The sequence below is a fragment of the Orcinus orca genome, chromosome 1 (assembly GCF_937001465.1).
Source record: "Orcinus orca chromosome 1, mOrcOrc1.1, whole genome shotgun sequence".
Taxonomy (NCBI): domain Eukaryota; kingdom Metazoa; phylum Chordata; class Mammalia; order Artiodactyla; family Delphinidae; genus Orcinus; species Orcinus orca.
Window position 1 is genome coordinate 180070812 of NC_064559.1, and position 20068 is coordinate 180090879.

A 20068-nucleotide genomic window follows, 5' to 3' on the forward strand; every position below is an offset into this window, starting at 1 on the left:
CTCCTGCCCCTCCAGCACCTCCCCCCCTCCCCGGCCCCATTCACCACCACATCATCCACATGGTTCCCACAGAAGCTGAGATCTCTGCCTACAGTTGACTTGTTTAGTGGTGGGCGCCTGACCTAGCTGGGCCAGTAAGAGAGCTTCCCCATTATTTTGAGATAAGAAGTGAGAAAGAGAAGACAGTTTTTCTCTGAGTGATGGAAACCAAATATATGTAAAATCTAAAGCTGATGGTAACCGTGATTTGCAATGAGGTGTTGAAAACAAAAAAGAAAAGCCAGAATGAAGAAAACACAAGAAGCAGAGGTCAGAGATGGAGAGAAAACTGCCTGGGTTTTCCAAAGCGTTTCAGATCCTGGTCTCAGTCCACTGTTATAATGTATCGCTGCCCTGAATTCCATGAGATACCCCAATATCCCTCTATTAACACCTCTCTTTGAGACTTAACTAACCTCAGTTGATTTCTGTTACTTGTAATTTAAAGATTCTCAACTAATATATTTGAGTGTAGTCAGAGCCCATAGGGGAAGGAGATAAGTAAATGGAAGAGGCAGCTGTAAGGTACAACTACATGTAATGAAGGATCTTAAGTGCCAGGCTTTGGTTTATAACTGAGTAGTGGCTGTGGGGATGAAGATGAGGGGAAATCCATCAACATTTCAGAGAATCACTAAAACTTTAATAAAACTTTACCGGAATGAAAAATGAACATATACAAAATTACTGTGGTCCTGACCTTGGCAGTCAGCTTTCACACATAATAAGCAATGTCAACTAATTAATTAATGCTCTCTTCATTAATTACTGTTTATTAATTAGAAAGTCGTGTCCTACCTCGTTTCTGTCTCCTTCCACATGTGAACTGTAACTCGCTAACACAGCCATCCTGTAAAATGCTATGTATGGTCAGTTAATCAGCTGTGGTATATCCCGCTATATTAAGTACCCTGACTCCATTGTCAGTTTTCCTCCATTCCAAAGGGGTTGCAGCCAAGATTATACTTGCTAAGGCAGGTGGATCAGTCTCCTTAAAGGAACTCTACTTCATCAGACAGTTCCAGACTCAGAAGTCAGGGGCTGTAACAGTTGGTGGAGAGATGTCTTCTCCTTCTCCAGCTGAGACTTTGGTTGGTCTGACTATTTGATAACATGCAGATTTCTCTCTGGCTCCAGGGATGGCAAGTGCCGCTCTTTATGGGGATGCAGCTCGGCTGGTACTTCTAGGCTATGTTATTGAGAGAAGCTGATACTTCTTTAATGGATGATGGGGCTGTTGCCTCAGGAGATGCTTCAGCACCAGATATGGTTCCCACAGTTCTGTATCTTGCTGGTGGGAAAATAAATTGATCCAACCTCTATGAAGGTCAATTTGGCAGTATCCATCATACAAATGTGCATACCCTTTAGCACAGAAATTCCTGTTCTAGGAATTTGCCCTATGCATGTACTTACATTGTGAGAAATAAAAATGCATGACTATTCATTGTAATATCATATAAATAAGAGATTGGAAATTCAAAAATCCATCTATAGTGAAGTGGCTAAAGTACATTCAAACCATGGAATACTATCAGCTATAAAAAAAGAATGAGGGGCTTCCCTAGTGGCACAGTGGTTGGGAGTCCGCCTGCTGATGCAGGGGACACAGGTTCGTGCCCCGGTCCGGGAGGATCCCACATGCCGTGGAGCAGCTCGGCCCATGAGCCATGGCTGCTGAGCCTGCGCATCCGGAGCCTGTGCTCCGCAACGGGAGAGGCCACAACAGTGAGAGGCCCACGTACCACAAAAAAAAAAAAAAAAAAATGAGGAGGCACTTTGTTTACTGATATGGAATGACCTCCATGATATACAGTGAAGTAATAAAAGTAATATGTGTTTGTATGGGGGGCTGCCATCTATGCTTAAAAAGTAAAAAATGTATATATGTATTCTCTTGGATTTAAACGGAAAGATCTCTGGAAGGGTGTACAGAAAACTTAGTTATAAAAAATGGTTGCCTCTGGTAGAATTTTGTGATGGGGGATGGAGGAAGAAGTCTTTTCACTTATACAACTGACTGTACCTTTTGAAGTTTATACCATGTGAGTTTTCCCCATTAAAAAAATTTTTTTTAATTAAAAAAATATAGGGGTGGTGAATGTTTTAAACAGTAGTTCCCAAATGCTGGTCTGTAAATCAGCGAATGCCCATGATGAATAATTTATTAAGCTACCATGAAATCATAAAAGTAATAATGTGTGAATTTTCTATATTGTTGAATTTAACTTGAAGGGCCATCTTTTATTCTTGATTAAGTACTTTGTGTGGAGATATTAGTAGACAGTAGTTATCAATGTAATGTTTATTTACACAATGGGCAAAATTAGAAGTTGGCATCATTATGTCAATTCCTCCAATTTAGAGTCCTGAAATTCGAAGCACAGAATCACTGATTTAGACCTGGCTTTTGTTCATGTTGAATAATCTGTTTTTACGCATTATTCTGGAAGGCATTTCTCCTGTGTATTTCATGGTGTCGAGTAAGTGATGAATTATAGCTGAAGGCTTTTCCACATTCATTACATTCATAAGGTTTTTCTCCTGTGTGATGCCTCTGATGTTTCTTAAAGGATGAATCATGCCTGTAGGCTTTTCCACAGCGGTTGCATTCATACGCTTTCACTCCTGTATGAACAGTTTTATGGTTGCTAAGGTGTATCCTTTGCCTAAAGGCTTTCCCACATTCCTTACATTTGTAGGGTCTCTCCCCAGTATGGATTCTCTGGTGATGCGTTAGATAGGCTCTATGACTAAAGGTTTTACAACATGTGGTGCATGCATAGGGCTTCTCCCCAGTATGAATTCTTATATGTTCACTAAGGTGTCTAATCTGTCTAAAGGTTTTCCCACATTCATTGCATGTAAAGGGTTTCTCTCCAGAATGAGTTCTCAAATGTTGGATCAAGCTAATGTTCTGGCTGAAAGCTTTCTGACATTTATCACATACATAGGGTTTCTCACCAGTGTGAGTTCTATGATGTTGATTAAGAGATGAGCGATGTCTGAAGGCTTTACCACATTCTTCACATTCAAAGGGTTTCTCACCAGTATGGATTCTTTGGTGTGTGGTAAGGGATGCACTTTGACTAAAGGCCCTTCCGCATTCCTTACATCTGAAAGGTTTCTCACCAGTATGAATTCTCATGTGTTCGGTAAGGTGAATGGGTTGTTTGAAGACTTTTTCACATATATTACATTCGTAGGTTTTTGTTCTTATGTAACTTGTTGGATGATTAATCAAATCTGATTTGTATTTGTTTCTCTTTCTAGGTGTGTCATATTTATGGTGCCTCTGTTCTATAACAACATTTGAACTCACAATATTTTTGCCAAATTTGTAAGTTTCTTGGCCTCTCTTCTTATGGGTCAAGATGGTTTGTCTCACGTCTCTTCCATGGCCATCCTGGTGGCTTTCTAACTCATGATCATATTTTGAGACTTTTCTCAATGTGGAAAAAATGACATCATCCCTCATGAACCTTTCCATCATCATGCCATGATAGAACTGTTCCTGTAAAACGTCATTCTTTGCAGTTGATGCAGCTGTTTCTGTTTTACTCTTCAAGTCTGAAAGAAATGGAAAAAATGCAAATAACTCATATTCATTATGCTTCAAAAAATCAATTATTATACTGGGTATGGACTAGAGATTTAGACAACAATACATATAAAGTACATGAAGTTCTGAGTATATTTAAATATGGTTAGGCACTCTGGAGAGGTAATGGGAAATTAAGAAACAATGAACCAGGTAAAAGTGTGATTTTATATATAGGGTAAAAATTTGAATATTTTAGTCCTCTTCTTTCTATTAATACTAAATAATGAAATTTCAGGGCTATGTCTTAACAGTGTCTTTTTAATTGATAACTACTTTTGGAAAACATTCTCAGAAAGATAAAAAGATTTCCCTCTTCCCACTCCAGCTAGTTCAAAAATAAGGTTTGAGGGAATTCCCTGGTGGTCCAGTGGTTAGGACTCTGTGCTTTTACTGCCGAGGGCTCAGGTTCAATACCTGGTCAGGGAGCTAAGATCCCACAAGCTGCACGGTGTGGCCAAAAAAAAAAAAAACAAACAAAAAAATTTGAACTAAGGACATTCACAAGAATGTCAAGCTGTCTTTTACTGAAGCTTATATTAATATTTACATATTGTTCTGCTTCCTGTGTTATTAATCTGTCCTGGGAAGTGTTAATTATACAAAGGAGACTTGTAAGAAACCCAGACTGCTATGTTGCTACTATTGCTATGTTCTATGAAAATATCCTTTCTTTAAAGGATATTTAAAATTCTGTTTTTTAAAATAATTTATTGCACCATTACTAATACTTCAACTGACAGTTCCATATTCCTGAAAAGTATAACTTCTTGTAGGATTTTTGGTTAACACAGAAGGATCATTTGTACTTCCAAATTCCAAATTCTAAATGAATAGATGCAAAAATAAAGTCTATGTTCTGCAGGCCCCTGATTCTGGTCCTGGATTAGGGAGAAGGAAGACGAGAAGAAGAAGATAGGGGAAGAGAGAACAGGCCATCTATGACCCCTTCCCAATTCGGTATCCAAGCTGAAGCAGGCCCAAGCTAGGGGAGGAGAGAAGATATAACTTTGAAGTTGGGAGTTTTTATTATTATACTGAATTACATATTTCACTAAAAGACAGACTGTTATTATTTAAAGGGACTGGACCACCTATGGGACCTCTCTGAGATTTCATCCAGAGGCAGGGAAAGAACATTCATGGTAGCTATTATTATTATTTTCCTTATTATAAGTTGAAAAAGAGAAAACCCAGGAGAATGTACAAATTATTGGAATTAATAACAGAGTGAAACAAGGTGGCTGGCTAGAAGATCAAAATCGGTTATGTTATTACACACTAGCAAAAAAGAGAAAACATAATTGAAAAAAGTTATACCATTTAAAATAGCAGGGAATTCCCTGGCGGTCCAGTGGTTAGGACTCCATGCTCTCACTGCCAAGGGCCCGGGTTCAAACCCTGGTTGGGGAACTAAGATCCCACCAGCTGTGCAGGGTGGCCAAAAAAATAAAATGAAATAGCAATAAAATATAAGTTCTTCAGGAAGAATCTGACAAAAGATGTTCAATGTGTACAAGACTTTTATGGGGGAAAATCCTTTATTTAAAAAAATTAGGAAATATCAGTAAGTGGAGCAATATACCACACTCTTGGACAGTAGGACTCAATATCATAATATCAATTCCCTCCCAAATTGATCTATAAATTCAATTCTATTCCAATCAAAATACCACCAGAGTATTTGTGTGTGTGTGTGTGTGTGTGTGTGTGTGTGTAATTGATGCACTCATTATATAATTCATATGGAAAAGCAAGGGGCTAACAATAGCCAGGACAATTTTGAAGAACAAGATATTAAGTCTCACTATTAAATATACTAATTAAGACAGCCTGGCATTAGAAACTTGGCAGGTGACAGAGTGGCATTAACTATTCAATAATTGGTTCTTGGACTGATTATCCACATGTAATAAGTTAAACTAGAGCTTCACCTCATACTACATATAAAATAAATTCAGATTTAACCTAAGTATGAAAATCAAAATCTTAAAGATATAAAATAATATATTTTTTCTATAAATCAATAAGGAAAAAAGATAATATAAAAATTCACAAAGGATATAAACAAGTAATTTACAGAAATGGAATCCTGGATAGATGACCAATAAACATGAAAAATATGCTCCCTCTTATTAGTAATCAGGAAAATGAAAAAAAACAACAAGATATTCACCCACTGAATTTATAAAAATGTGAAACTTTGACAATGCCAAGTGTTGACAAAGATGCTGAGTTCTGGAACCTCTCAAAACCTGCTGATAGGAGTACTAATTGGTGCAACTAGTTTGAAGAATTCTGTAAAACCTAGCAAAATGAAGGTGACCCAACAAGTCTGCTTCTATCAAATATCTCAGAGAAACACGAGAAGTTTTACACAAAGTTTTACTCCAGTATCTTTGTAATCCCCAAATTTAGAAACAGTACAAATGTCTATCAACAGGAAAATGGATAAATTGTGCTTTATTAATTCAACAGAAATGAATGAACCAGAACAATATGGATAAATATCAACGGTGTTGAATGAGAAAAGCAAGTGGAAAAGTATATATACCATTTATTTAAAGAATAAGAACATGCAAAACAGCATTATATATTGCTTGGGGGATATACACATGCAATACAAGTATGAAGATACATATACAAATGAAAATATTTAAACTCAGAAGAGTTGGTTGTTTCAAAAGGTAGGAGGGGAATAGCGGGGCTTAAACTCTGTTTTATTTCTTAATCTAGGTGGAAGTTACATAGAAATTTATTATAATGTTCTCTATGCCTTTCTGAATATCTAAAATATTTCATAATAAAAGCAAAGTTTAAGGAGATTGTTAAAAACCACTGGATTTGATGAGAAGGAATCCTGTGGTAATTTCTCTTGCAGGACTTTCCATAAACTAGTTATTACAATAAATAAAGATACTTGAGTTAAAGGGAGAGTGAGAATCAAAGCTAGGATTGTAAGCTGAAAAATTGGTGAAAAGTAGAAATAGAATTCAAGAGAGAAGATTAAAGATTTGTAGAATGCAGTGAGAGTCCTGAAAAGAGACCTGTTTTCTTTGAGGAGAGACCACGTACATCTGACTGCTTAGGGAAGGGAGCTTTCGACTGGCAGACTTCAGGATACTGAAGAAAGAAGGAAAATCAAGTTTAACCTTAATGAAGAGAAGACTTCTTTTCCCTCCAACTTCAGAGACTTTTGCAAGGTTAGGTGAAGGAAAGGGGTGCAAAGGGAGGGGTAAAATCGGGTTCAGTGCACGCCTGTCCATCCTCTCACCCTTCCCGCAGCCTGGGAAGATGCTGGGCACTCTGGCCTACATATTGAAAGGCACCATCTGCCTTGGTCTCACCTGAACTGGGATCTCCTGGGCCTTCTTTCTCTGTCATCCATGGCGCTTCTCCTTTCTCCAACTGGGAAATCACACTAGGTTTGGAAAGTTGACATCCTACTTATGGAGTGAAAAAAAGGGTATGAATATTTATGCTGAGGTCTAAGAACCATCCCTGGAATGTAGTTCCAATCCTCTGGTATTTAGGGTCTCTGAAAACAGAAAGGGGCACCACAGCATTTTTTTCTGTTCTCACTCTACAAAGTAAAACCGTTCCCCCAAGGGAGGAGATTCAGGTATGTTCTGGCTTGATTTTCAGAGGAATGAGACGTCTATCTCCAACACAGAACCCAAGGCCAGGCTCCAGGGAATCTACAGCATTTAATAATTTAGGAATAGTAACTGTCCTGTAATGGGTAGGTTTCTGGACGTATGTGTAACCCATGCTTACCCACTGAGACCAGGTTCCCATAGTTCTCCAGCATCACCTCCCGGTACAGATTCTGGTGAGCAGGGGCCAGCTGCCCCCACTCCTCCTGGGTGAAGTCCACAGATATGTCCTTGAAGGTCAGCAGTTCCTAGAATATCAAATATATTCCTTTTCAGTCTGAGACCACCTCCATCAAGATCCAAGATGTTCTTACAGTATTCTAAATTCTGAGAGATTCTAAACTAGTTTTACTGGGAGCCTCCTCTGGATCTGTTTGGTGATTCTCGGAGACTACCATAAGTAATTAAACGTACAGAAGGACAGATGGTCATATATGTCTTAGAAAAAAATTAAGCAGGATAAGGGGAACAGGGAGAGCCACAGTGTGGATGGGGAGGATCTTTCACGTAGGGTGGCTGGGGAAGGCCTTCCTAAAAGGGTGATATTTGAACAGAGACATGAGCTCAGTGAGGAAAAGCCACGTGGAAATCTGAGGGGAGAGCCTTCCAGATGGGGACAAAGGACCTGAGGTGAGAGTGTCCTTGGCTTGTCTGAGGAACAGGAGAGTAGCCAGCATTGCTGGAGGTGGGCTAGTGAAGGGGAATGCAAGGAGATGAGATCAGAGGGGCTGGGGGAGGGAAGAGAGGCTTTTAGCACTTATTGTCACAAAGACCAGTGCATCCCTGCTGAGTTGAAATTCTGGGTCCCTGCTGGAGTTTAATGCAAGATGAACAAAACTGTCTGGGACTGTGGTCTAACCCCTCCCTAGCTCAAATACTGAAGAGGTAAAAAGGATCAGCCCCTCAGCAGTGGTGGCATGGGGCACTGGTAGTTGGGTTAATCAGAAGTGAACTCAATCGAATTAAAGTGTATCTCAGCCAGAGCTCAGCCACAGCTCTAGGAAAAATATGAATAATCAGTCCCTCACCTTAACCACCAGTCAGAGGAAAAGGCTTAGAATCTTCTGTAAATAAATGGAACAAACAAAAGAAATAAACAGACTATATCTATGTATCTATCTATCCATATATACCTTTATTTGTTAATTGTTTATTTAACAAGAGAAATTATTCCTTAGCCCAGATATTCATGTTTCATAGTTCAGGAACACAGGTCAGTGACAAACTTCATGCAACTCAACCCAAAGAAATTCTTTACATTCTAAAATCACTTTGCACTCTGAAAGATACCAGCCTTCCTCATTGCCTCAAAATTTTTCATGGAACCACAATTTCTGTAGAAATCTGCATATGCCTTCTTTCTTGGTTCAGCCAAAGCAATCCTGTAGAAAGCTGCAACCCCCAGGGATACAATGAATGCTCTAATAGTATGAAATAGCAGATGCTTGGCCAGGAGGCCATGCATCTGAGGTTTCATCAAAGAACTGGAAACCATGGTAGTTATTCACCTCAACACCAACGTCCTTCCAGGCTGATGGAGAAATGGACCTATCTATGCATATTTCATCCTCCACCATTCTTTTATACACAATATCTGAACTACAATAAAAAATTATTAGACATACAAAGAAGGAAGAATATCTGACCTATAATCAAGAAAATAAAAACATAAGAAGCAAACACCTAGGTAACCAAGTCATTAGAATTAGCAGAAAAGAAGTTTAAATAAATTATTAAAATATATGTTGAAGAGGGCTTCCCTGGTGGCACAGTGGTTAAGAACCTGCCTGCCAATTCAGGGGACACGTGTTCGAGCCCTAGTCCAGGAAGATCCCACATGCTGCAGAGCAACTAAGCCCATGCACCATAACTACTGAAGCCTGCGCACCCTAGAGCCCGTGCTCCACAACAAGAGAAGCCACCACAACGAGATGCCTGCACACCGCAAGGAAGAGTAGCCTCCACTTCCCGCAACTAGAGAAAGCCTGCACACAGCAATGAAGACCCAATGCAGCCAAAAATAAATAAATAAATTTATTTTAAAAATAAAATATATGAAAAAAATAAATAAAATAAAATATATGTTGAAGAATTTACAATAAAATATGGATAGAATAGGTGAAAACGTGGGGTTAATTGAGGAGAGAGAAATGCTAAAAAAGAACTAAAAGACAATTCTACAAGTGAAAAATACAATATCTGAAAAATCCACTGGATGGGCTTAATAACAGATGGACCCTGATGAAGACAAAATCAGTGAAACTTAACACAGGTCAACAGATAGTATTCAAATGGAAGCACCAAGAGAGAAAAACAAAAAACCAAAAAAAACCTGGGATAATATCAAGTAGTCTAATATACATGTAATTAGAATCTAAGAAGGAGAAGTGAGAATGAGCAGAAAAAAATATTTGAAGAAATAAAGGCTGAAAAATTTCCAAATTTGAGTAAAAATTCAACCCACAAATCCAAAAGCCAGCAAACCCTCCATGGGGGGGAAAAATTCAGAGAATATCATGTCTATGCACATCATTAAAACTGCTGAAGAGCAAAGGTAAAAGGGAAGAACATAAAAGTAGTGAAAAAAAGGTAGGAAAGGAGGAACAAAAAAAAAAAGAAAAGTTGGTATAAAACAAAGGAACAAACAGAAAGACATGTCACGTCTGGGGAAAGAATAAGAATAATAGCTGACTTCTCATCTGAAACAATACAAGCCACAAAATCATGGAACATCTTTAAAGTGCTTAAAAGAAAAAACAGTCACCCTAGAATTCTATATTCAGTAAAAGATTCTCAAATAGGAAGACCATATAAAGACATTTTTAGATCACCAAAGCTGTGAGAATTCATCATCAGAACACCCCCACTACAGGAAATGCTAAATGACATTCTTTAGGCTGAAGGGAAATAATGTCAGTTAGAAACTTGGAACTTGGTGGTGGGATGAATTGGGAGATACTGATTGACATATATACACTGATATGTATAAAATAGACAACTAATAAGAACCTGCTGTATAAAAAAATAAATAAAATAAAATTCAAAAGTTAAAAAAAGAACTTGGAACTAAAGGAAGGAATGAAAAGTGCTTGAATTGGTAAATGTGTGCAAAGATGAAAGGCTCGTTTTTTTTCCTTTTCTTAATTTCTTATAAGACAATTTACTGTTAAAAGCAAAAATAAGAACAATGTATTATGGGGTGTGTAAGATGTAAAGTGAAAAGCATGATGACAATACACAAAGAATGGGAAGAGTAAATGGGAAAATAAGGCTTTCAAATTATATGTGAAACAGTATAGTAATAATTCAACTGTGACGTGAAAAATGCATATTGTAATAGCTAGAGCAACCACTAAAAACAAACGAAACAGCTAAAAAAGTCATTAGAGGACATAAAATAGAATACTAAATAAACTGCACAATCCAAAAGAAGGCAGGAGAGGAACAAATAAACAAAAGAATAGATTTGACAAACAGCAAACAAAGAACAAGAATATACACTTAAATCCCACCACATCAATGATTATGTAACTGTAAATGTACTAAGCAAGCACAACCCAGCTATATTTAAGAAGGTCACACTTTAAATATAAAGGCACAAATAAGTTAAAGGTAAAAGAATGAGGGACTTCCCTGGTGGCACAGTGGTTAAGAATCCGCCTGCCAATGCAGGGGACACGGGTTTGATTCCCTGGTCTGGGAAGATCTCACATGCCACGGAGCAACTAAGCCCGTGTGCCACAACTACTGAACCTGCACTCTAGAGCCCACGAACCACAACTACTGAGCCCGCATGCCACAACTACTGAAGCCCGCGCACCCTAGAGCCCATGCTCCACAACAAGAGAAGCCACCACAATGAGAAGCCCGCGCACCACAATGAAGAGTAGCCTCCACTCGCCACAACTAGAGAAAGTCCAGGCGCAGCAACGAAGACCCAATGCAGCCAAAAATAAATAAATAAATAAATTTTAAAAAAGAAAGTAGAAGAATGAGAAAAAGCTATCCTATATCAACAATAACTAAAAACACTGGAGGAGCTATGTTAAATCAGACAAAGTGGGCTTAGGAAAAAGAATATTATGAGGCATAAAGAAGAGACATTTCGTAATGATAAACGGTCAGTCCATCAAGAAGACAACAATCCTATGTGTTTATGCACCTGATAACAGAATTCAAAATAAATAAAGCAGAGTTGACAGAACTAAAGGGAGATATAGATGAAACTATAATAATTAGAGATTTTAACACTCCTCTCAGTAAATGATGGAACAAGTAGACAAAAATTCATCAAGGATATAGATTTGAACAACCTATGAACCAACTTAACCTAACTGACATTTGTAGAGCACTATACCTAACCACTGCAGCATATAAATTCTTTTTTTTTTTAGATTCTTTTTTAAAGTAAACTTTTTATTTTGAGATTACAGATTTATTATATAATTTTAATTGTAGATTTACATGCAGTTGTAAGAAATAATGCAGAGATCCCATGTACTCTCTACTGGGGGTAAAACAGAGTTTTAATTGGAAAGGGGCACAAGGGAACATTCTGAGATGGTGGAAATGCTCTATATCTTGATTTGGTTACATGGTATATACATATGTCAAAATAGAACTATGTACTCCCTTAAGTGTATTTTCCTATATGTAAATTACAACTCAATTTTAAGAAATTTAATCTTATCCCAGTGCTAAGAATCCCACCAGTTTTTGACAAATGTCAGTCAGGTGGTAAGAATTCCAGGTAAGTGGAATGTAGATATAAGATACCTCTTCAAATAATTAGAATATTATTACTTCTTCCATATTACCAGAAATAACCCTGGAATACATTTCAATCCTAAAAGGTGTTAGCATCTGAATTAACAGAGGAAACTGGGACTGTAAACAGCTAAAAAAAATCACCGAGCAAGTAAATACAGGAGATGAGTTCAAATCCTGTACCATCTAATTTCAGAACCCAAGTTCTCACCTAAAACTCTTCTGTCCTCGAATAACATCTCCTCTTTAACAGTCTTCCTTTCTCGTTTATTCTACAGTTTTCCTTCTGTTTCACCTATGCTTCTACCAGGTGGTAAGGACACAGTTTCCACACCCTGTTGTAACCGCCCAGCCTGTCTAATGTGTATGCTCTGTGGCCTGACCATTTCTTCTCTTCTCACGTCTTTGGCTGCAGTTTGACCTCTGCTCCAGACACTATTCTAAGGGCCACCTCATGAAGTGATAGATGTACCTCACTAAAAAGGTCAAAACTTTATTCTCACTAAGTTTGTTTTTGAGTATGAAATACTCATAAAAATTGAGGTTTATCAGACTTCCCTGGTGGCGCAGTGGTTAAGAATCCGCTTGCCAATGCAGGGGACATGGGTTCCATCCCTGGTTCGGAAAGATCTCACATGTCACGGAGCAACTAAGCCTGTGCACCACAACTACTGAGCCTGCGCTCTAGAGCCCACGAGCCACAACTGCTGAGCCCACAAGCCACAACTACTGAAGCACACGTGCCTAAAGCCCGTGCTCCGCAACAAGAGAAGCCACCGCAATGAGAAGCCCGCACACGCAATGAAGAGTAGCCCCCGCTCGCCCCAACTAGAGAAAGCCCACATGCAGCAACAAAGACCCAATGCAGCCAAAAATAAATAAATAAATAATTTTTTAAAAATTGAGGTTTATCTTAGGTCCCAAGTTTTTAGGGGCTAGAATTTATATCACTCATTTTGCTTTCTCTACAAAAATTCGCACAACGTTAGATCTAGACGTTGGTTAGAAACAAGCGTTTTCTATGAGTAAGGAAACTGCTGCCACTGCGGCCCAGTTTTCTGTAAAAGACTAACTTGCACTGAGTTCCCTGGGTGAAATTCGTTAGCCTCAATATACCCCAACTCCCCAGAAAAGGGCAAGTTATAATCTTAAAAACCAAAAAGCATGTCAAGAAAGTGACAGGAAACTTCAACCCACTTGGGAGTCTGTTGTCCGGGTCCTGGGAGTCACTTCATCCTTTAAACTTTCTCCCTGGGTCTCATCAGCATCCTGAGACAGCAGAGCTGAGGAAGGAAAAGAGCCAGAAAGTTTGCATCTCCCCAAACCCCCCAAATAGAAAAACTGCCTGTAGATCTGCTGAATATGGCCCCTTTCTCAAAACATTCACAGAGGGACATTCAGAGCAACTCAAGAGCAGACTGGAGCCTCCTTAATGAGGAGGATCTGCAGGGCATTGCTTTGGGCATTAACGCTTTCCAATGGCCAGTGCTGGTACAAAAGCACAGACATACCAGGCCACTCCTTTGTTCAAAGGTTCCCGACAAGAAAGAAAAATACAAACACCTCCCATGGACTTCAAGGCACTCTATAATCTGCCTGAAGCACATTTCCCCAGCATTAGTTTCCTCTAACCACCATCCTTTATCTGTGGGACACATACACTGACCACATTCTTAACCCTTAGTTAGACTAGAACAGTCTCCATTCTCTGAACCACTCTTCAAGGTACCCACTTTTGTATCTTTTCCTCAATTCTTCCGTAAAAAAAGCTTAGACATCTTTTAAGGCCCGATTCAATGCTACCTGCTTTGTGAAATTTTCTCTGATAAGTACAATCAGAAGAATGTTTCCTGTCTCTTGTCTTCCAAAAGAATTTTACCATAGAATGTATTTAGGCTACTTTGTATTCTTTTGATCTGAGTATGTGTCTATCTCCATCAATTAATAATTAGCATTAGAGATCATTATTCATTTTTCCATCCATCAAGATGCTTAGCAAAGTCCCCTGCCTGACAGAGTTAGAATATAACAAATACAAGCTGGATTTGAAGTGTTATAGGTATGAACTAAGAGACCACATGAGACATACAAATTCCTCTGTCCACCCATCTATTCTGACCCAACCACCAAATACTGTGTAATCTTGGTTATGTTTCCCACTGAACTCATATATTTCAAGGTAAAATGAGAGTAACTAAGCATGTCATTCCTTCTTCCTGGCAGGAGATGAAAAGAAAGAAAAAAATATTGGTTTGGGGTTAAAATGACTGAAACTTGTGAAGGAAAACCACTGGAGGGCTTAAGAAAGTAGAAACCTTTGACCCCAATGTCTGTGAGTCACACTTACACACTTGGGAGCCGCTGGTGGGGAACACCCTGAATTCTGTCTTCCTGTCCTGTTCATTCGAGGACACGAGATGGGAGCAGCATGGCACACGTGTCGCAAAGATCCAGTGCCCAGAGCCCAACATTTTCTCTCACAGCTATCCCTTTCCCCAAAGCCATAAGCATGAGCCCCAAGGACCTCCTTTCCTCCAATTTTCTCCCCTAGAGACACCTCAATGATGTGTGTACCTATCTTTCTGCAAGCAAACTGAGACCCCTTCCTCTACCTCCATCCCCTCCCTCCATCAGCCTCTCTCACCTTCTCCTTCAAACATCTTGGTCACGTCCTCCCACAGGGGCGCCCCTTCCTTGGCCTTCTGTGGATGGTGCAACTTCACCCAGGTGCTGGCCTCAGTGGGCAGGGTAATCAGGAGCTGCTGTAGCATGATGATGCCACCCGACTGGCCTTGTCCACTTCTGGGGAGGACACTGCCAGAGCCTCTGCTGAGACGCCTCACAGTTGTATGGTCCTCCTCTGATCACAATCTCCTGCCCTCAGGACTTTGGCCTGAGGACTTTGGTCCCTGCGGCACCAGAACCTGGGGGCTCCTAGAGGCTAATGTGGCTTTAACAGCCCTGAAAAAGTGACTCCTTTCTGAAATTAAGTACTGCCTGCTTGGGAGGTGGCCGGTTGAGTAGGTCTGAGTACATGCCTCTTCATATTCTTCTAGAGGAGCAAAAGGCAGGAGAGGAGGGACCCAGAAAACTGATCATACAGCTAGAACTCCAGAACTTGCGGAAATATATTTAAAACTGCAAAAGATCCAAAAACAAAGATGTGGCATCAGTGTGGAAGTAAGTATAATCGGTGCTTTGGATGCGGCTTTAATTTCCAGTTCTATACACACTTCCATAAACAGCCAGTGACACACAAACACCAAGGATACACAAACATACACAGTCCCTGTCTTGACTTCCTTCCTTGTAAGCTGCATGCATCTTCTGCCTGGATACAGACGTGGGAGTTAAGAGGGCAAGTTTAGAAACCAGACAGCCTGGGTTAGAATCCTGACACTTGCACTTCAAAGCTCTAAGACACTTCAATTCTCTGAGCTTCAGTCTCATCATCTAGAAAATGCAGATAATAAATGTACTTCATAGGGCTGTAACAATGTTGGGAATACAGTGCCTTCATAGACATTATTAGAAACCTTTTGCTTTAATGTTGCAATCATAGCATTACCTTTTAAAATTATTTTTTAAAAACAATTACAGATCTGAATTTAAACTTCAAGTATCTCAACTGATGGAATAATCACATAGCTGTGTTTTCACACGGGCAAGTAGTGACAGACACATCACCACCCACGTGGATGCCCAGAAGCTGGCAAGTCCTTTTAACCTCTGGGTTAAGATACAACCTGCTTTCAGAAATGTTCAACTGGGGGAGAGGGGTATGTCTTCAAACGGAGGAAATATAGTACTTTGAATATAATGAGGACTATTGCATAACTGTTTGTAGCAGGAAAATTTGGAAACAGCCCAAATTCATCATCTCATCAAAACCCCTGGCATCTGGACATGTGCCTCCACAGCGACCAGGTCCAGTGTATCCCGGCCCCAAGAACAGTCCTAGTCCTAGCTCCCTGAAAAGGGAGCTGGCCTAACTTTTTGGAGTTTGTGGGGCAGGGTGTTTGGCTTCTTCTTGTTTTCAGCTGTGACTGATGCAGAGAAAGGAGCAGCATCCTATGGATAGGAGCATGTGGAAAATATCCTAACCCTGATTAAATAGAAAGTAAAATGGCTTGTTACCAAAGTGAGGAAACTTTCGAATCTTATGAAATGGTTAAAAACAGAGAAGCTTCATTTCGAGATGCCCCTTCTCACTGCTCCCAGACGTGCCTCCCTCGGACTTAGAGACTTGCAGACACAGGCAGCTTAGCTTCCTACTCACCAGACCGGCCTTGGACGCTGGCAGGACGAGAGATGGGGGCGTGAGAGAGCCCGTTCTTGAGGCTTTCAGCTCCAGAGGGTGTCTCTTTAGAGAAGGGCCGTGGGTGACGGATTTTGTTCTTTCCCGGCCTTTTATAGACAGACCACATTCCCACCCAACACAATGATTCTTTTAAAAACGCCCAACGTTCACGCAGGCTTCCTTCGGAAGCTCAGAGGACTATCGGCCTCCGGACGGGACCGGGGAATCTTTTCCAAATTCCCAAGAGGCGGCCTAGGGCGGGTGCTGCGGCACCAGATGAACCCACCGCCCCTCCAAGGTATCCTTTCCCGGCCGCACCCCCGGGAGCGGGGCTTTGGGGGCCACAATGGGAGGGGTGCCCAGAACCGGCTTCCCGCAGACACGGGCGAGGATACAGCTCGCCGGCCGCTGCTTTGATGCCGGCCCGGTGGCAGCAGCCAGGCCCACCGGCGCCCAGCCTCCTGGGCCGCAGCCCGGGTGTCCCGGCGCCTCCACCCTCCCGGCGCGCCGTGGCCTTTGCCCGTGTCCCGGTCGCTCTCGCCCGGGCCCTGGCGGGTTCGGGGTGCGGCCCCAGATGCTGCGGTGCAGCCACAAACCCCGGCGCCCGCCCTTCTTCCGGCGGCTCAGCACGCCTGGCCGCCCGCTCCGCCCACGGGGAGCCGCGAGGGCCCCGCCCTCTCCAGGGAGGCAGGCGCTCCGGAAAACCCGGAACCCAGACTATGCCGGACTCCCCCGCGGCACGCGTGTCCCCAGGGCTGCCAGACCCTGGTCAGCGGCCACCCAGGCGGACCGCCTGCGTTTCCTGACTGTGGTCCCAAGAGACTAGGTGGCCCGCCCAGCTCTTCTGGTGGGGAAGCCCTTTCTCTGTCGTTCATTCATCCATTTATTCAACTACCTTCTGAGTGCCTAGATCTGCCACACATTGTTACAGGCTCTGGGGAGATACCAGTTATCAAAACGCAGTCCCTGCTTTCTTGGATCTTAATTCTGGCAAAATTAAATAGGTAATAATAATGTAGAAAGGGAATATCGCCTGCCAGTCCAGTAAACAGCAAATTGCCTGCCATCAAGCCATCAGCCACTGCAGCCCTCCACTGAGGGGAATTCAGGATGGGGACAAACAGGAAACACTCTGCACTCTGGATACTGGCCCTAGATAGTTAAGATGCGTATCTAAGGAATAATTTCAATGAGCCCAGACTCTTGCATCTTCCCATAGATAGGAAAGCACTAAAATCATTAAGATTTTTTGAGATGTCCGTAGATTAACAGTAATCTTTTTATGTTTGACTACATGTCTTTCTTCAGCAAAAAATCCTATGTATCCTGGCTCCTCCTTTACCTCTTCAAAGCAGTTCCTCAGAGCTATCTGAGAGGCTGTCTCCCAGGCTATAGTCCTCAGCAAGTTCCCCAAATGAAACTTAACATGCAACTTTTAGGTTGTGCACTTTTCTTCAGCCCACGATAAATAGAAAAATAAAGAGATAATCCCCCTAGTGATGGTAAGGGCTGTGAAGAAAAAGGAGGTAGCGTGTGGAGAGGGGGATAGGCGATGACTGGAGTTCCTCTTTCTGGTAACAGTGGGCTAGCGTCTTTATATCAACCCACCTCAGGAAACGACAAATTAAAAAATAAAACTCTGGAATACATGCAGAGTATGTGAAGTTCTTAAAGGAATGTATTAATTTGCTAGGGCTGCTACAACAAAATACCACAGACTAGGTGGCTTGAATAACAGAAATTTATTTTCTCACAGTTTTGAAGGCTAAAAGCCCAGGATCCAGGTCTCAGCAGGACTGGTTTCTCCTGAGGCCATTCTGCTTGGCTTACAAATGGCTCCCTTCTCCCTATGACGTCACATGGTCTTTCCTCTGTGTGCTTTCATGCCCCTAGTGTCTCTCTATGTGTCCAATTTTCTTCTTCTTTTTATAAGGACACTTCTTAAAATCTCCTCATATGAAGATTGGATTGGATTAGAGTATACCCCAATGCCTCATTCTAAATTAATCACCTCTTTAAAGTGACCAAGCTTAATCACTTGAATATGTGATTAAATACAGTCACATTCTGAAGTACTGGGGGTTAGGATTCCAACATCTGAATTTTAGGGGGATGCTATTCAGCCCATAGCAAGCTGTCTAAGAGATGGCATGATATTAGGGAATTGCCAGACCAAAAGCTGGAAAGCCAGGATCCAGGGACATGATATGACTTGGAAGATGCCTTTGCTGAGGGTATTTACCTAACTGGAAAATTATAATTTTTCACTTCAGAGAAGAAAAAATAAATAAAATACAGTGTGTGGGGAGTGAAACAGAAGACCCTCTGTATAATAACTGGGACCCCAAAGGGCTATACACTCAGGAGAAGAATGAATTGGAAGTGGAACAGCTTCAGGGGAATTTACAGGCTAGTGTCAAATTGCCTGTCCAAGTCTTGATTTTGGTTTAAGGTGGGCTCTAACTGAGATGCTATCAGATGCCTGGCAAAAACAAACACAAATCCTCTCTGGAGGAAAGCATTATAATTATAGGCCTTAGATTGTTCCTACATGTAAGTTTTTGTAGAAATGGTGAGTACAGAGTTAAAGATAAGCCGGTACACAGGGAAACTAGACTCCTAGTGAGTATTTCAGCAGAAACACAAACAACAGAAATAGACCTACAAAGACAACTGCTTTCGGAATTACCAGATGCAAAGTATAAAACAATTTATGTTTTCTTTGTTTAAAGAAATAAAAGATAACTCAGACAGTTTTGGCAGATACCTGGAAACTATAAAAAGTGATATAACATATATTTTTAAAAAACTAAATAGAAACACTATGACAAAGAAATACAGTAACAAAATTAAGAATTCATTGAATGCATATAATGGCAGATTAGACATAGATGAATAGAGAATAAATGAAATGGAAGGTAGGTCAGAAGAGATTATCTAGAATGAAGCATTAAGAAACAAAAGGATGAAATATATAGAAGAGAGAATAAGAGACATAGATGTTACAGTGAAAAGATCTAGCATAAGTTTAAGAGGAGAGACAGAGACAGTATTTGAAGAGATAATGGCTAAATATTTTTTAATACCTGTGAAAGCAAACAGATCACAGATGTAAGAAGCCAAATAACTCTCTAATGAGTTAAATAAAAAGAAATCTACACCTAGACACATCATAGTGAAACTGAAAAAAACTAAAGACAAAAAGAAAATCTTAAAAGTGTCTGTGGTAGTTTTAAAATATGCCCATTCCTTCCTCCCTCTCCCCTTGAATGTGAGTCAGACTAACTTCTAAAGAATAAAATGTGGGATTCCCTGGCAGTCCAGTGATTAAGACTCCATGCTTCCACTGCAGGGGGCGTGGGTTAGATCCCTGGTCTTGGAACTAAGATCCCACATGCCATGCAGAGTGGCAAAAAAAAAAAAAAAAAAAAAAGAGTGGAATGTGGTGGAAGTGACAGTATGTGATTTCAGAAGTTAAGTCACAAAAGATTGCCACTTCTGCTTTGCACACTCTTTGATTGCTTGCTCTGAGGAACTTGCCAGCCATTTGAGTTAGCTATCTTGGAAGTGTGTCCTTTAGCCCCAACCAAGACTTCGGATGACTCCAATCTCAGCTGACATCTTACTGCAACTTCATATTGACTGAATTCTGAGCCAGACCCTCCCAACTAAGCAGCCTCTGAATTACTGACTCATTAAAAAATG

At 40.7% G+C, this 20068-nt stretch overlaps 1 protein-coding gene and 1 non-coding gene across 6 annotated transcripts; one reads left to right on the plus strand and one right to left on the minus strand.

The window, feature by feature from the left end:
* Window positions 1-654: 654 nt before the first annotated feature.
* ZFP69 (ZFP69 zinc finger protein) lies at window positions 655-17005 on the minus strand. Of its 5 annotated transcripts, none has more exons than XM_049697974.1 (7): window positions 16343-17005; window positions 14708-15201; window positions 13261-13346; window positions 7418-7544; window positions 6988-7086; window positions 4961-5068; window positions 655-3609 (listed from the first exon to the last, which is right to left on the minus strand). In XM_049697974.1, exons 2-7 carry the CDS (start codon window positions 14832-14834, stop codon window positions 2474-2476), a joined length of 1683 nt encoding a protein of 560 aa, XP_049553931.1. In that variant the 5' UTR covers window positions 14835-15201; window positions 16343-17005; the 3' UTR covers window positions 655-2473. The 5 variants fall into 5 exon arrangements, with proteins under 5 accessions (XP_049553931.1, XP_049553933.1, XP_033277925.1 ...); XM_049697976.1 differs by having other exon boundaries at window positions 6988-7083; window positions 16343-17004; XM_033422034.2 differs by lacking the exon at window positions 4961-5068 and having other exon boundaries at window positions 6988-7083; window positions 16343-17002.
* Window positions 3997-4069, plus strand: TRNAK-UUU (transfer RNA lysine (anticodon UUU)). Its single transcript has one exon. It is a non-coding gene; the product is annotated as a tRNA-Lys (tRNA).
* Window positions 17006-20068: the final 3063 nt, after the last annotated feature.

What these genes read in the sequence shown, in the direction of transcription:
- ZFP69 (XM_049697974.1), bottom strand. Translation starts at nt 14,834, where the DNA reads ATGCTACAGCAGCTCCTGATTACCCTGCCCACTGAGGCCAGCACCTGG. An exon ending in CCCGGACAACAGACTCCCAA is followed by an intron (nt 7,545 to 13,260) that starts GTGGGTTGAAGT and finishes TTGATATTCTAG; the next exon opens with GAACTGCTGACCTTCAAGGA. An exon ending in CCCAGGAGATCCCAGTTCAG is followed by an intron (nt 5,069 to 6,987) that starts GTGAGACCAAGG and finishes CACCCTGCACAG; the next exon opens with CTGGTGGGATCTTAGTTCCC.